The sequence below is a fragment of the Ctenopharyngodon idella genome, chromosome 21 (genome assembly GCF_019924925.1).
Source record: "Ctenopharyngodon idella isolate HZGC_01 chromosome 21, HZGC01, whole genome shotgun sequence".
Taxonomy (NCBI): domain Eukaryota; kingdom Metazoa; phylum Chordata; class Actinopteri; order Cypriniformes; family Xenocyprididae; genus Ctenopharyngodon; species Ctenopharyngodon idella.
The window spans coordinates 26,470,829-26,487,976 of record NC_067240.1 but is presented as its reverse complement, the minus strand read 5'-3'; the positions used below and the strand labels follow the sequence as shown (position 1 = coordinate 26,487,976).

At 35.9% G+C, this 17,148-nt stretch overlaps 1 protein-coding gene and 1 long non-coding RNA gene across 2 annotated transcripts in view; one reads left to right on the top strand and one right to left on the bottom strand.

The window, feature by feature from the left end:
- Nucleotides 1–15,975, top strand: part of gabrb4 (gamma-aminobutyric acid type A receptor subunit beta4) — a 74,700-nt gene extending 58,725 nt beyond the window's left edge. Inside the window, exons 6-10 of the mRNA XM_051878530.1 lie at nt 1,638–1,775; nt 4,121–4,273; nt 5,993–6,249; nt 7,699–7,788; nt 8,070–15,975. Of these exons, the coding sequence (XP_051734490.1) occupies nt 1,638–1,775; nt 4,121–4,273; nt 5,993–6,249; nt 7,699–7,788; nt 8,070–8,423 (992 nt within the window). The 3' untranslated portion in view covers nt 8,424–15,975. The remainder of the gene's footprint in view (nt 1–1,637; nt 1,776–4,120; nt 4,274–5,992; nt 6,250–7,698; nt 7,789–8,069) is intronic.
- LOC127504122 (uncharacterized) overlaps nt 1–17,148 on the bottom strand; it is a 1,137,365-nt gene that overhangs the window by 643,630 nt on the left and 476,587 nt on the right. The window lies entirely within an intron of this gene.

Genomic DNA, 17,148 nt, shown 5'->3' with positions numbered 1-17,148 from the left:
CAGAAGAAATTTGTGCGTAAAGTCATTCTTACATAATTTAAGAATGTTTTAATAAAAATTTACACTGATTTTTTTTTATTGTATGACACTGAGCTTCCACGTTATAGTATATATTTGTGGTTGGAATAGCAGAGAAAGAGAATTATTATTAATATTTATGTAATTTCTTTTTTATTTTAGAAATATTGACGTTCACTATTTCACGACAAACTATTTCTTGCAGTAATCTCTCCTCATTAGCTATGTTTCCATCCAAAGTTGCGAATTTAACTTATATATCACATAAAACATTTGCGAATTAAGCGAGTTTCTATACAGCGAGACGAAGATAACAACATTGTCGCTTCCTTTATTTTCCTTATACAGTGTGACGCAAAGCATGCTGGGAATTGGAAATCTGCTGCAACTCAATCATATTAAGTTCAGCTTACTACAATCAAATTTTGAGTTCACGCAACTTTTTCATATTAGGTACAACAAACTTTGAGTGAAATTATTTGAGTGAAATGAACTCATTTAATTAATTTTACTGTTCAGTTTTACAGTGAAGACACCGTGAGTCTAAATTACTTGCGCCTCAGAGTAGCAGACGAAACGCAATAATGATATCCCGAAATGTACACAAAAATAGGTGGATGGAAACATAGCTAATGTGACAGCTTATCATACAGGAAAGAGGAAGCACACTAAACACTCATCAAACACAAATGTGTGATGAAACTGAGTGCAGCGACCCACTAGATAGCAAACAGCAGAACCATTTACTGTTTGCAATTAATGACACACAACGCCAATTTACCCATCACATTTTTTGTCACCATTAATCAAGCAAATAAACGAATTTGTTCTGCACCTTCTGGTAGGTTGTGCAGTATCACTTCACTTTTGGGTTTTGTTTCATGTTCCATGTCTTTTATTTTGAAGTTTAGTCACAGTTCCTGTTTGTCATGTGATTCCTTGCCCTCATGTGATCATCTCATGTGCTTCCCCTGTTCATGTCTTGTTCTTATTGGTTGTTCAGGTCATGTGTTTCTCTGTTCTGTTTTGTGATTGGTTTATTATCTTGAATGTGCACAGGTGTTTCTTGTTAGTCATTAGTCTTGTCTAGTTTTGTTTGTTTGTCGAAACCGCTTTTGGTGAGTCTAGTCAGTTCAAGGTTATGTTTAAGTTTATGTGGTAACACTTTATTTTAGGGTCTTTTAACTAGTTGCTTATTAGCATGCATATTACTAGAATATTGGCTATTTATTAGTACTTATTAAGCACATATTAATGCCTTAATCTGCATGACCTTATTCTACATTCTTAATCCTACCCAATACCTAAACTTAACAACTACCTTACTAACTATTAATAAGCAGTAAATTAGGAATTTATTGGGGGAAAAGTTGTAGTTAATAGTTTATATGTGTTCCCTATACTGAAGTGTTACCGTTTATGTTCTCAGTCAAGTCAAGTTCTAGTCATCATCTTGTTTTGTTTATCTGTATTTTGCTTAATAAACTGCACTTGGGTTCGAACTACTCACCTTCATTGGACTACGTTACAATGTAATACTGTTGTTGTCCAGTGCAATGGTTGTATCTATAAATTATATACTACGTGAACATTCATTATACTGTTCACCATCTCTGCAGATGGGTACACCACAGATGACATCGTGTTCTTCTGGCAAGGAGGGGACAATGCTGTAACAGGTGTGGATAAACTGGAATTGCCTCAGTTCTCCATCGTGGAGCTACGTCTTGTGTCCAGGGAAGTGAGGTTTACCACAGGTATGGACGATTCACTTATGTGCAAAACGGCCCAAATACTGTACTTCATGACACTTTCAATCAAGGTATTCATTTGATCAGTTTGTGTTTTTCCTGGGAATTTAGGCCGTTGCTAGTGTCATGCTATATATTTTAAATCATGAACAATAAGTTTAATGATCAATGTTAGCAGTTGGGTTTCTGTAGCTTAGCTGTGATGTCACGTTAGTTATCATGTGACTATTTACCTGGGGGAAGAAGGAGGATAAAGACTGTACATATTTACAAAAATACAGCAAAACGAAACGAATAACTAAGGCTTCTCAGCAATTACATTGGATGTTACTTGTCTTAATGGGACTGTTTGAAACATGTGTGAATGAAAGCACAGAACAAGGAAAGAATTGGCAGTGTGAATGTACAAAATCATGCAATTCCAGAACAGTTACTGGAACTTTTCCAGGATCTCTGTGTGAAAGGACCACATTAGATAATACAATGTATTTCCTACAACAACGTGGATCTCAATTGCAGCGAGAGCCTTACATTTGCCATAAATAAAACTAAGAAAATCTGATCAAAATATAGACTAATTCTATAGCTGCTACACTGCGAGTCAAAAATGACATTTTTGGCTGTTAATCTGTGATTAATTTTAGTGAATCGTTTCAATATGATGGTTCCTGAAAATCGAGCAGTTCACACAAAGTGATGTATCATTGTATTGGGTTAAAGTGCGTCACATTTACCATTGCATGGCGAAATTTCGTGAGCGAAATCTACACAATCCAATAGAAATGCGTGCGATCAGGAGTTTCGTGTAAGGGCGAAAGATTTTGCTTATTTTCAAGTTGGTCATGTGATTTCTGTGTGAGCTGTGATTTATGTCACTCTGCTATTAACAATAGACAGTGGACCTTTTTTGCCCATGAAGTTTTGTGACCGCACCTTAACACCACTAATTGTTGGAAAATGTGTAGTAGTTTTGAAAACAACTGAACTACTGTTACACAGCTAAAATGTTGTTGAGTTTGCTACTTTAATGTTGTACCCCACATGAGGTTAATACCAGCACTAAATCCATGGCCTAGGCAAAAATGCAGTCAATAAGATATAGATTTAAGGTTATCGCAATACACTGTAAAAGTTAATTTAAAAAATCATTTTAGGTGCATTTTCCCTTGAATAATCCATAGTGAGGTGTCCGAACAAGTGTAAAAAAATACAAAATAAAATAGTGCTATTATTGATTCATCACTTTTTTCCAAGCTGTGATTGGCATCAATTGCCACTCATATTCAAATGCTATTTAAGTTGCAGCCTGAAGTTATTTCCCTTTCTCTCTGATACAATTGCAGCCGAAAGGCTTCCAAAGGAATTTGTTCCATTGCATCTTTATTCGAAAACTTAAGTCCAATTGCAGGGAGATTGGAAATGCAGGGAATTAACAAGAATATTTCTTTCAGATCATAAATGAACATCAGTACATTGAACAAGTCAATTAATCACACCACACCTGACCTTTAGCTATAGTTTTTAAACAGGCACGTGCAGGCTAATCTTGGAAAGGCTTCTTGAAACATGCTGCTTACTATGGAAGCTTGTCTTAAAAGATAATTGTGACTTTTTATCTCACAATTCTTACTTTTTTCCTCACAATTGCGAGTCTACACCTTGCAATTCTGGCTTTGGCTTCAATTTTTCTCGCAATTCTCGCAAAAGTCAGAATTGCAGGATATAAACTCGCAATTGCAAGAAATAAAGCTTTGAGATAAACTCACAATTTTTTCTTTTTTTTTTCTTGCGAGTTTATATCATGCCATTCTGAGAAAAAAAAATCAGAATTGTGAGATGTAAACTCATAATTGTGAGAAAAAGTCAGAATTACCTTTTTTCTTTTTCTTTTTCAATGGTGGAAACAAGCTTCCATAGCTTACAGTTTTCTCAAACCACACACCAGATTTTACACATTAATGTGACATGCTCTTCAGTTAATTTTTTTCCCCCTCAAATTACCTGTATTGAAGGGCTAAATGGGGAAAAAAAGACACTGCAGGTTTTGTGACAATTCTCAAAGGGACGCAGACATTGCCTGCTGAGAAGGGGGTTTAAGAAAAATCTGCCATGTTTGCGACTTTCTGCCATGTTTAATTGGAATGGAACTAGTCCCTGGGAAGGAATCCATTGCTTTGGGGAAATTAAATGCTCCATCTGAACAAATGGGAAAATGACTATCTGTTGTCAAAGTGCAGACTTTGACAATTGCAAATTGTAGATCTATTTTTCCTGTGCTTGCTCTTTTGTGTTTCCATTTACATGTTGACATCTCTTTTTTCGACTTCTGCTATGTACTTGTGTCTCCCCAGGTTCATACCCTCGGCTGTCGTTGAGTTTCCGCATCAAAAGAAACATAGGCTATTTTATCCTGCAGACTTACATGCCCTCCATCCTGATCACAATCTTGTCCTGGGTCTCCTTCTGGATTAACTATGATGCCTCTGCTGCTCGTGTGGCCCTGGGTAACCTTTAGCTTTTGTTCAAAATGCATCCTGTTTATACAGGCTGTGAATCCTATAGTATTTTTTTTTTTTCTGTATAAAACCATATTTTGAATATATTTTACTCCAAATATGTTTATATACATCTTCCTCTCAACCATGATTAAAGGAGTTACCCTTTCACATGACCTACATGAGTGTTTCCCAATGCAATAAACTTGAGTAAAGCTTTAAGCTTATGTGATGCTCAAAGTTCAAACAGTTTCAACTTTGACTCAATTTGCCACTGAAAAAAAAAAAAAAAATGCATTAAGTATCATTATACGAGTGATGCAGGTACAGAACTTAAAACAAGATGGATAGACTGATCTTATATGTATGCAGATCAAGTATTTCTAAAATGAGAGAACTGCCAGTTTGCTTTCCTATTTATCTCACTTACAATTGCTTAGCTGGCAAAGAACCCTTTTGATTTTCACGTTTTTTTAGTCTAAGGTACTGTATGGAAGCTTGTTTCCACCACTAAATAAAAAAAAAAAGGTAATTGTGACATTTATCTCACAATTCTGACTTTTTTCCTTCCAATTCTTTTTTTTTTTTTTTTCTCAGAATTGCATGATATAAACTCTCAGTTGTGAGAAGTATAGTCAGAATTGCGTGATATAAAGTTGCAATTCTGACTTTTTTATAAGTTTTTATGTCTCGTAATTCTGACTTTATAACTTACAATTGCAAGTTATAAAGTCAGAATTACAGGATATAAAATCGCATTTGCAAGAAATAGTCAGAATTGCGAGAAAAAAAATCTGAATTGCGAGAGATAAATTATGATTTTTTTTTTTCCCCACAATTATGAATTTTTTCTTGCAGTTGCGAGTTTATATCATGCCATTCTGAGAAAAAAAAGTCTGGATTGTGAGATATAAACTCGCAATTGCGAGAAAAAGTCAAAATTGTAAGATAAAAAGTCAGAATTACTTTTTTTCTTTTTTCAGTGGTGGAAACAAGCTTCCATAGCTTACAGTTTTCTCAAACCGCATACCAGATTTTACACATTAATGTGACATGCTCTTCAGTTACTTTTTTTCCCCCTCAAATTCTCTGTATTGAAGGCCCATTGCAAGTTATAAAGTCAGAACTGTGAGATATAAACTCAAAATTGCGAGTTATAAAGTCAGAATTGCAAGATATAAACTCGCAATTGTGAGAAATAACATCAGAATTACGATATGAATGCGCAATTCTGACTTTTTTTCTCGCAATTGTGAGTTATAAAGTCAGAATTGCAGGATATATTTATTTCTTGCAGGATTTAAAGTCTGTCAATTGCAAGAAATAAAGTCTGAATTGCGTGAGATAAACTAGTTTATATCTCGCAATTCTGACTTCTTTTTTTAGTTATAAAGTTGCGGGTTATAAAGTCCAAGTCTGAGGAAAAAAAGCAATTTTTTTCTCAAAATTGCGAGTTTATATCTCCCAATTCTGACATTATAACACAGTAATTGCAACTTTATATCACATAATTGTGACTTTATAACTTGCAATTGCGAGTTAATATCATGCAGTTCTGGAACCCATAACAGTTGACTGCCATGTCTCATAATTCTGTTTCTTTTTTTTTTTTTTTTCCCCCGGACATGTCTTATTTCCAAAAAAAAAAAGGGGGGCATGATGTCCATGGTCCATTGTAGCCCTGTTTATTCACTGTTTATTCAAATGAGTAACATGGCTTCTTTGCAGGTGTAACTACGGTGCTCACTATGACAACCATCAACACCCACCTGAGGGAGACCCTCCCAAAGATCCCCTATGTGAAAGCCATCGATGTCTACCTCATGGGCTGCTTCGTCTTTGTTTTCCTGGCCCTGCTCGAATATGCCTTTGTAAACTATGTGTTCTTTGGACGAGGACCCCAGCAGCAGAAAAAGATCAACGAGAAGCTGAACAAAGCCAACAACGAGCGCCCCCGCTATGAGGAGAAGCGTCTGAGGGAACAGGTATGCAGAATCTCTTGTAAACCATTTATAACGGTTGCACAGTTCGTTTTTGTGCTAATTAAAACCTAATTTAATTGAATTTAATAAGCGTTGACAATGTTCATGCATGTCTAAATCAGTACGGATTCGCTTAGTTTGTAAGCAGAACAACTTCAATCATCAAAATATCTATTGCCTGAATGAATCGCTTCACATCACCGCTAAAAACGAACATTCAATAGCCCATTAACCATCACTTTACTTAATCAGTGACGTATTTCATTTGATTGAAGTTGCATTTCATTATTAAGAGAGCTTCCTCTTGCTCGGAAAGTTACAAATTACATTGTCATTATGTTATCAGATTCTAGTCTGCTTTATTGCCACAGGCTTCTCTTTCAATGATGTACCAAGAGATAGACCAATTCATGTTTCCCTCCTCAAAATGTTTCAGCCATTTTCATATTTAAAGGATTAGTTCACAATTCAAATTTTGTGATAATTTACTCAACCCTATGTCATCCAAGATGTTTATGGCTTTCTTTCTTCAGTCGAAAAGAAATTAAGGTTTTTGAGGAAAACATTCCAGGATTTTTCTCCTTATAGTGGACTTCACTGGGGTTCAACGGGTTGAAGGTCCAAATGTCAGTTTCAGTGCAGCTTCAAAGAGCTCTACACGATCCCAGACGTGGAATAAGGGTCTTATCTAGCAAAAAGATTGGTCATTTTCCTAAAGAAATAAAAAATAAATACTTTTTAACCACAAATGCTCATCTTGCACTGCTCTGTGATGCGCCACAAATTACGTAATCAGGTTGGAAAGGTCACGAGTGATGTAGGCAAAAAGCCCCATCTCATTTTCTCCTCCAAACATCGTTGTTTTACTTTTTTTTGTAAAGGGCGTTTGACTTAGTCTTTGGAAATTCGCTTTGTAAACACTGGATTCCAACGTGATTACGTAATGCGTGACGCATCGCAGAGCAGTGCAAGATGAGCATTTATGTTTAAAAAGTATATAATTTTTTATTTTTTTTAGAAAATGACCGATGGTTTCTCTAGATAAGACCCTTATTCCTCATCTGGGATCATGTAGAGCTCTTTGAAGCTGCACTGAAACTGTAATTTGGACCTTCAACCCGTTGAACCCCAGTGAAGTCCACTATAAGGAGAAAAATCCTGGAATGTTTTCCTCAAAAACCTTCATTTCTTTTCGACTGAAGAAAGAAAGACAAACATTCTGAAGTGAACTAATCCTTTAACGACTGTGTTGACTAAGCTCAGTTTCTAAAATAGAGTAAGAGTTTTACTGAATTAAGGCATTTGTGTCTCTGTCTTTTATGCAGGCTCTTTCTTTTTCACCCTCGTATTTATGCACTTTTGTATTCTTCGAAAAATTGTTGCTTGATTGTCACTGAGTATATATGGGCGTTTTAATGTTCTCTTCATTTTTTTTTTCTTTCACATCGCAAGGACTCCATTTCAGCGCCGTTTCAAAGCAACACCCTCAGGTCATATACACAGCGAAGAAATCTGTATCTCGAGGAACAAAGAAAAGTCGGGGTACATGCATTTAGAATTCAGCTAAAACAGTGGAGATTTAGAAAGAGTTGATGAAATATTGTCATTAACTACTATGTGTGTGTATGTGTGTGTCAGCCATCACATTTTGAATGAAGTCTTGTAAATCTTCCCAAGTGAAGTTTGTTATAACTGTAACATCACATCATCATTGCATCCGCATGAAAGGTTGAACGGAAGCAAATGCTATTTGAGATAGTTTAGGGCTATCTGTTTCCTGTGGCCGCTCATGACCACCCCTTTCTCTCAATTATTTCCTCAAGGTGGATGCGTATGGAAACATTCTTCTCACCACTCTGGAGATGAACAATGAGGTGATGCCATCCGACGTAGGCAGCAGCGTCAGTGACTCACGGAACTCCGTCATGTCCTTTGACAGCTCCGGAGTGCAGTTCCGCAAGCCCATGGCTTCGCGGGACGGGTTCAGCCACCACTCGTTGGACCGCAGCGCCATGCGCAGTCGTGCCAACTGCCGGCTAAGGAGGCGCTCGTCCAAGCTGAAGCTCAAAATCCCCAACTTGACGGATGTTAGCACCATTGACAAGTGGTCCCGGGTCATTTTTCCTATCACTTTTGGATTCTTCAACCTTATCTATTGGTTGTATTATGTGAATTGATATGCGTTCCCCTAGGAAACATGGGCCATATTTTGAGAGCACATTGAATTGGCTTTGATACAATTGGAAAATATGTGTACACATATAAAGTTGATACATATGTATATGCATATTTCTATATATTATATTTCTATATACACACGCGTGTGTAAAATCTAAAGGACTTTTCTGGTGTAAAAAACGTATTATATAGAATGACTTGAATGTTTAAGAATAATACAAGAGAAACATTTCAAGTATTTGAATTTCTTTTCCTTCTGAAACAAACGACAAATAACAAACGCCAGTCCCTTGTTCGAGGGTACGGACCTAAAGACTGCATGATATTTTCGCTAAAAGAAAAGATCGCAAGAGAAAAAGGACACATCTGAACGTCTCATCGGCTTTTTATTGATACTGTAATCAGCCTCTCGTAACCGCAGCTCATGAAATCAGAAGTGGCTTGTGCATTTCGGGGAGAGTCAGCCGAGCAGGACCCCAGACCCGATCCACTGCTTTCCCCGTCCTCACGGAATTGTCCGTTTCTACACTGTACAGCAACCTCTTTTGCAATTACGTGTCATTCCTTGATTTTGCAAGTGACAAGCATTCTCTTTATCGGACCTCAGCTCTGGTCAATGGTTTACACTGGACGGCCATCTTGAGTTTCAACCAGTGCATCCAGCCCAGTGTCAGTACATTTCATTTCTTCTCTACCCTTTTTTGCAGATTCTCTTTTCTTTCATTTTTGGGCTATAATCATATTTTTGGAGGGCGACACCTAAACATGTTCTAGAGGTAGTTCATTAATAGATAATAAGCCACTGGTATGCTTCATTCATCAAGAATTTAAGAAAATGAAGAAAAAAAAGAGAGAGTACATTCATTCATTCAGTAGCCTTATTGCCATGGTCAGGTAGTATTGGTGTTCTTTCTTTACTCTTGTTCCTAGTGCATTTCATCTGTTCTACTGATACAGTATTCATGAACATCTTGTAGAGCTTTGTGTTGTTTGGAATGGAGGGAAACCCTTAGTGAGCTGTAACGTTTCTTTAGAACTTGGATTTGAAGTTAGTCCATCAACTATGTGAAAAATGTACAAAATAAGGAAAGAAAAGAAAAGATTCTTGTGTATTCAACAGGGGATGTGACCATGTTTTTATCTGTTTCATGTTTAAGTCAACCACTCTGACCATAGTGTGACCTGATATTGTATATATTCAGTCATTGTAGTGATCCATCCCAAGAATGATATACGCTGATGTTTTTAGTTTCTCTAAAATGTGCCTGTCTGAAACCTGAAGGATGTGTCCTCAGTTCATCAATCAGTGAAAGAGGGCCAGATGACCCTTGATCTTTGACCTTTCACTTTAAGCACTGCAGACCCACCCACAGCTCTGACGTTTTGCATCTTGGGATTGAATCTCAAAGATGAATGACATCAGCATAATCAGGAAAAAAAAAAAAAAAAAAAAAAAAAAGCTTCTGAGTCTTTTCGGGGCAAAATGACATGTACGATAAAAGCCATGAACTGAAGTGACAACCAAAAAGGCCTATAATCCATTTCTCTTTTTTACCATTTAACTCTCGCCACCAGTTCTTTTGGGCTTTGCCTCATTATGATTTACCTCAGCTTCATTGACACTTAGGTCGCCAGATCTCCAGGTGACCACGAACTCAAATCCATATCAATTCATCCACCATCCATATTCATTCAAATCTAATTTCTGGTAGTCTCTAGATGTCTCAATGCTCAGAGTAGATCGATGAGTAGAAGCATCCCAACAAATGCTTCTCAAAGCAATGTTGGATCAGTTCACGAAGATGCGGATGAGAAATGAATTGCTGAATAACTGGGCAAGGGGACATTTAAAAGCGAGGAGGGTCCGGTGGTGCCTTGGGAACACGAGAGCCCTAGACTTGCTTGAGTTCCTTGAGGAGGATATTCTGAGCAGGCCTCAGACCTCAGAGCTCAACAGAGTCCCTTGGCTCTCGACCCCCACACCAGACCTCACAAAAGTCTTATAGGTGTGAACCAACCACCAAATCACCAACAGATCACTCATTCCATGGAGAAACAATGGAATAAGGGAAAACTAGAAGGCTGTACCTCAGGGTACTTGCGAGGTCCTGTGTTACATAGAAGCATGTTTGAGGGATTTCCACTTATTGTGTTATTATTATTTGTTATTGTGAGCACGACCATAACACCTGTGCAAGGGAGCCAGTACTCTCAAGTGCAAAGCGAGACATGCACAGTTGCATGCACAGTGTAGCAATTAAGTTAAGCGCAAATCTGCACTAAAAGAAGATGGAGGTTAGAGTGCTTTTCACGAGTAACCCTAGTTACTATGAGTGTAATGGGGGTGCCTTGGCCAATTACAACTCCCAGTTGGCATTCAAGATGCTGCAATGCTTTGCCAATGAGGGTTCAAAGGCAGAGTAGTTAGTTACTGATTTGGTATCATTAGTATACACATTTAATCTATACTGTTTAGATATGAATTTACAATGTAGACCAGACCTTTTAAGCTACAATATCAATCCACCGTTACTAGTGCAGTGTTTAGCGATAAGTTGAAAATGCCAACTCCACCATTAGCCAACATTTCTCTTATTGTATTCAAGGGAACCAGATCAGTTCGAAGGAAGAATGTTTTTTCTGAGACTGGAAAATAGAGTTTGCGTTGCCTTTGACACATTGGAAAAGGTGGGATATACATTGTTTCACTATTAACTGGTAGGACTGCACAATTAAAATGATGTTGATATATTTTTGTATTAGATATTACTGCTCTAAGTTATCAATCAGTGTTAATAGGCGCTCTAATTTTTATCTTTGAGCGACTAATGATAGAGCAAAAAAAATGCATACAGTATATCATAATCATAACCAGTGGTTAGGTATTTAATTCATGAGAATAATTAGAAATTCTTAGAAGTAATTAGTACAATGCACATAAGTTAGCGCCCATTTACTACATAGCGTTCTAGTAGACTTGCTGGCACTATGCAGTCTTTCTCACTGATGATCAGTTTATTGTTCCACAGGGTAACCTGAATCACTATTGGTCCATGCGTCCTGACCAATCACGATAGGCAAGGATTGAGTTTTTCAATAGAGAGGGGATTAGCAACATGCTAATGCAGCCATACTGTGCCACTGAGACATGCTGGATGTTGAATTTGTTCAAGTGGATATTGTGTTGATCATCAACATGTTCTTGTAGCACCAGCACTCTGTTTATTCACAGTGAGCTTACAACTAGAACAGCTTTTTGGAAAGATTCTGGTTTGTGGGCATTTGTCCCTGCAGGATTTGCCTTAACAAGATCACTAAGCATTTTCATGAAATATTTCTGAGCAATACAATGCAAATACAACAAAGTTCATGAGAGAGTGATTCTCTTTCAACTCAATTCAAGCCTTAAACATGGTTACAGAGCATTTTAATTTGATCATTGGACATTTGGGGTACAATTTACTTATCAGTTATAGATCCTTAAAGGAAAATATAGTGACAAATTAGTTCCCTCAAATGTCTCACGCAGGTACTTTGGCTATGTTTCCACTGCTTAACCTCAGAACCATTAAGTGTAGAAGCAAATATATCCAGGTTTAGGATTGTTATCTTTCCATTTGTCAGACCTCAGAGTAAAAAAATAAATAAAATAAGGTAATTGACCCTTCGCACAGAGTTTTTATTGACAGGCGATCTAACCCATCATAACGCCAAATCCGTCGTTTTGTCCGACAACAAGTTAGTAGATTAACGTTGGTGGACTTGAACTTGAAAAATTGTGTGTACTGACGTCTTTCCGTGGTTGAAACAACATTCCTTCTGATGTTCATTCATGTTTATTTGATGTTATAAATTAACTAGTAGGAAGAGATGATCGGTTCACGAGCCGCTGGAACTGAGGCACTACAGCGATCTGTCACCACACATTAAAGAGCCACCAAACAGTATTTATTGTTTAAATGTCTTTAAAAATTACAAAATTTGAAATTTGAGACTTTGTTTCATACCAAAAGTAACCTGCTCTCCCGTCTGTCGATGTGTTGTCGGTGTCATGTATTTTTCACTCTGTGAGAACATGATGTGTGACATGCGAGCGGCATGGCTTGTCAGACGTAGCAACAGTAACTAAAGGGGGCGGGTCTTTGCGAATGGTCAATTGCATCTTTATATCTCACTTTTATAATTACGTCTAGATATATATCTTTTTATTCTCTTAATTGCACATTTATAGCTAACGTTATTCATAATTTAGCATAATTGCAACTTTTATCTTACAATTTCAACTTTATTTTCTGTAATTGTGTATATATTTCTCGTAATTGCAACTATATCTCAAAATTATGATATTATTTCTTATAGCCTAACTGCAATCTCACATCACTGTAAAAAATTATTTTCATGATTTATCACATTTTTTCTTTTGTCAAATCAACTTAGATAATTAATGTGGTTCAGATAACACATTTTGAGTTTCTGTTGATTAAACCAATCGCCTTCATTGTAGTAACTCAAATTTTTAATTTCAATTAACTCAAAATTTTAAGGCAACCAGGTAACTTACTTTTTTAAGTTAAACCAACAATTCTTTTTTTTACAGTGCATTTGTGACTTTATATTTCATAATATTGACTATTTTTACGTAATTGCAAATTCATTTCTTAGAATTGCATCTCGATGTCTCTCTCTCTCACACACACAAATGAGTTATCTTAGCGTTTTATCCAAGATATTTGGTTCTGAGTTTTGTGAGTGGAAACATGGCTAGTGCAGTAGTTCACATAAGAATCTGATATGAATAAAAATGGATTAGATGACAAGTAGCAGAACAAAATTTTCCTAGAAAATGGACACAGCCTAACTGCTAATTTTTTTTATAGTTAGCCTGCTTGACCAGTCTGCAACCTACTGCTGTATAAAAACACTGATAGCTGTATCAGCACAAGTTGCTGTTCTGGAAATATATTCTTAGCTATCAGGGTAATTATACACTCTCACATATGTTTCGCTGAGGGAGTTGGTGCATGCAACAAATCATTCTAGCATTTTAGCTTTTTATTTGAAAGTTTAATATTTCACCATAGTGCTAGGATAGATTAATTGTTGTAAAAACCAATTTGCCAGTTTACAAGGGTCATTTGGCCAAAATACTCAGATAAATGTAGCAGCGCTCAGTTAGGGAGGGTGACGGTAGTTGATTCATGGCAGTCCATGTTCTTTTTTTTTTTTTTTTTTGTTATTAAAATAATTTAGGTTTTGTAATCTTAATTTCAAAATCACATGCAGACTGAATCCGCATGGTTATCTATTTTTTATTCATACAACTTTTGCTGTGTCTTTTGTTGTGTATTTGTTTTGTATGATAATAGTTGAAGGTTGGTGAATCTGTTATCAGTCTATCGAAGAATGTGTCAGAAGGGTTTAAATTTGTGACAGAAATTGCTGCTAATTAGCTAGTGATGAGCAAATCAGGGTTCAATTGGGACCATCTTAAGATACATGTATAATTTCTAGCATTTGGCCATTATTTGCCACCTTAAAACTGTGTTTGAAATGAAATGGGCCCTTCATGTCTATATTTGTAACAACTAATCTTGCACACTCTCTGAAGAATAGTGGCTCAGCCATAGATACACTGTTAAAAAAAGGCAGACTCCATCTACTGAGATGGACGTTTAGGAAGTAATGGAAATTTAGGACAACCGTGAGATTTCAGAACAGAAATGTGTAAAGGTAGCATATACTCTCTTGCGTGGATGGGATTGTTGGCCTTTTTTTGGAGAATGTGACTCATCGTAATATTAAAGTATGATTTCTTCAGTGTAATTTGATATCTGGTTAGGAGACAGGGGACGCATTTTCCTTTTGCCTTGCACTTTGCTTGAGTTTTAGACAAATATATATTGTTTTTTGTTCTTTTTTTAAAATAGCTTTGCACAACTTCTATTGGGACTCAATGCTAATGTGTTCTGATGAAAATGGAGGACATAATTATCTACGCACTTCACACAAATCACCCCATATGCTCACTTCTACATTTTCATATCATTAACATAACTCAACAAATCATCGAATAGCTTTTACTCGAGTACATTGTTTTTGTCTTTTGCTACATCCACCCATGATGCAGGAGAAAAGGAAGTACAAAAACTGTTGAACTGATTTTAATGTGAATTTTTCTTGCCTCTTGTGTATATGTGTAATTACATGTGAATTGTATTGTAAATATGATATCTTTCACTTATATTTCTTAATGCATGAACAAAACAGGGCAGTTGGTAATAACAGCTAGCCTCAATGCTACTGGCATGGACAGCTTTTGCAGCACCGGCATAACTTCTGCAAACGAAACCTATCTCTGAAGAAAAAAAGAAAAAAGAAAAAGAAGAGGAGAAAAACTCACAAAAAGATACCGGTTTTGTTTTGCATGTCTTACGTTTTCGGAAAGGTTTATTTTCGTAATTTCTTTTCTATTCTAAAATTGGCAATTCATATCACCCTCACTTACAAGGAAAGGAAGCGTTTTCTTCTTCTTGTACACAGAGATCGAACCAAACACTGTAAATCTTAAATTAAATATAGAAAAGAAAAATACTATCTATACCAGAGAATTATGGAGAAAATGATTAATGGAATTCATCCTAAAAAAAAAATAATAATAATAATATGCGAAGAATATGCACATTTTCATCCTCTCTTGCTTTTTTTTTATATATATATATCACATAGAGTTGAGAGTAGATAGACACACCTATTAAGCCATTAGTTCAATCTAGACTAGACCTGCTTACATCTTGTTGAACAAAACAGCAAGTTAAAGTCTCATGCCATGAGAATGCACGACTGGCAAAGCAAATTCTTGGAGTTTGTTAAAATGTATGGGCCAGTAACTTTGCTGTGCTGACTTTCTTTGCACCAGGATACTGATATAGCGAATTATAACACATAAACACAGCACACACACACAAGTAAAGTACTAACCTGAAGAGAAAATCCCCCCCAAAATAAAAAGAAATTGGCAAATATCTAGGGCAACCGCTTCATATCTAATTTGAGAGTTCAGTCGCTATTCAGTACTGTTTCGTTTCATTTCTAGTTGCCTGTATTTGTTGTATTCTTTAAATGAATGGTTAACTCTTATTGTTGATGTTTTCTCATAGAAAGGAAATATATTTCTACTTTACATCCTGCCCTGAAAGTAAAATGCATTCTGTTTATGTGTTGTACTGGTTTTGTTCTCATTAAGCTCTTGGTTTGATTCTGTTGAACTATTGAGGTGTGATGATTTTTGACGATCCATTTGGGGGTATGATTTGTCTTCATGAAATCAACATTTGTAAAGTAAAAGGTTGTATTTTCTTCTTTACTTTTTGGTTTCCTTTTCTTTCTTTTCTTTTTGTCAGTGCCAATTAATGTAATGGTGTCGGTCAGCTTTTCTAGGTGTTTGAGCAAAATGTGTTTTTTACTAATACAAGATGTTACAGTATGTGGTACAAAAAAGGGTTATAAGTAACCAACTGACTTTTTACAAATAAAGGCTTATACAGTAAAGAACGACAACGCAGAAGTCTTTTCATTTGCCATTTGTGGACTAACGGTTGCATTTCTTTTCTTTTGGCTGTTGGTTTAAACTAATTAGTCCCCAAATGGTAAATCATGTATGTTTTAGAACATGATGTAAGGAGAGACATTCAAACTAACAAAAGTGGTCTTCTCATTGTCATTTTCTTTTCCTTCTGTTTTTTAAAGGGCTGCAGAGAAGTATATATATATATATATATATATATATATATATATATAGTGAAGACCATAGCAATGTCTTGTATAATCACTTTAAATTTGATTCTAATCGTGACACACACCTCGCGCCAAAACCCTTGGTCCTGAATAAAGTACCATCAGAACCCCAGCTGGAAGAGTGTAATCTTTGCCCCATAACAACATTAGTCTGGATGCTCATATTTACCAAAATTCTGCAAGAGAATCAGGGGTCCCATATGCCGTAAAGAGTAGTCTAACTTGCTTTGATGAGAAACCAAAAAAGTTGCTTTTTAAAGAAAACTTGAAGACAAAACAGAATGAAAGATGGTATAAATTCAGAAAATACCCATCTGCAATGCGGTGAACAGTGAAGACTGTGTCCTTTTATTTCACTTGTCCATTGTTTGTGAAATCTGTTCAATTTAACACTGATTTTTGGAGTTCCTCTTTACTTTATTTCAGCACCATTGTGTAGATAATGAAACTTTACATGAATAGGGTATAAACTGGTGTCTTATTACACATTTTAAATCATTAGATGCACCAATTCCATTTTTGTGAAGATATGTTTGATAAACTATCATCTACCAGAATTCAGGCCTGGCCAACCTTAGAAGTCTTGATGTTGTTCATACAACGATTTCATCATTTATTTCATCAAAACTTCATTGAATAAATTTCAAATTGTATTCAATGCATTAAAATAAAAACTATCATTTGTTATTAAATAATATTAATGATCAGAAACAATGTTTAACACATTTCGTGCATGACCATTACCACATGATTTACCCTTACAACATTTTATAATAAGTATACAGTAATAGTATAAAGTACATACAAATTTTGCAAACTATTAGTCTACAGTAAATTCATAGTTAATATATTGTAGTCTCTACATTGTTGATATATCGATAGGCTATATACAAATAGTGAGTTCTTCATTAATTATAACTGTAATTAACA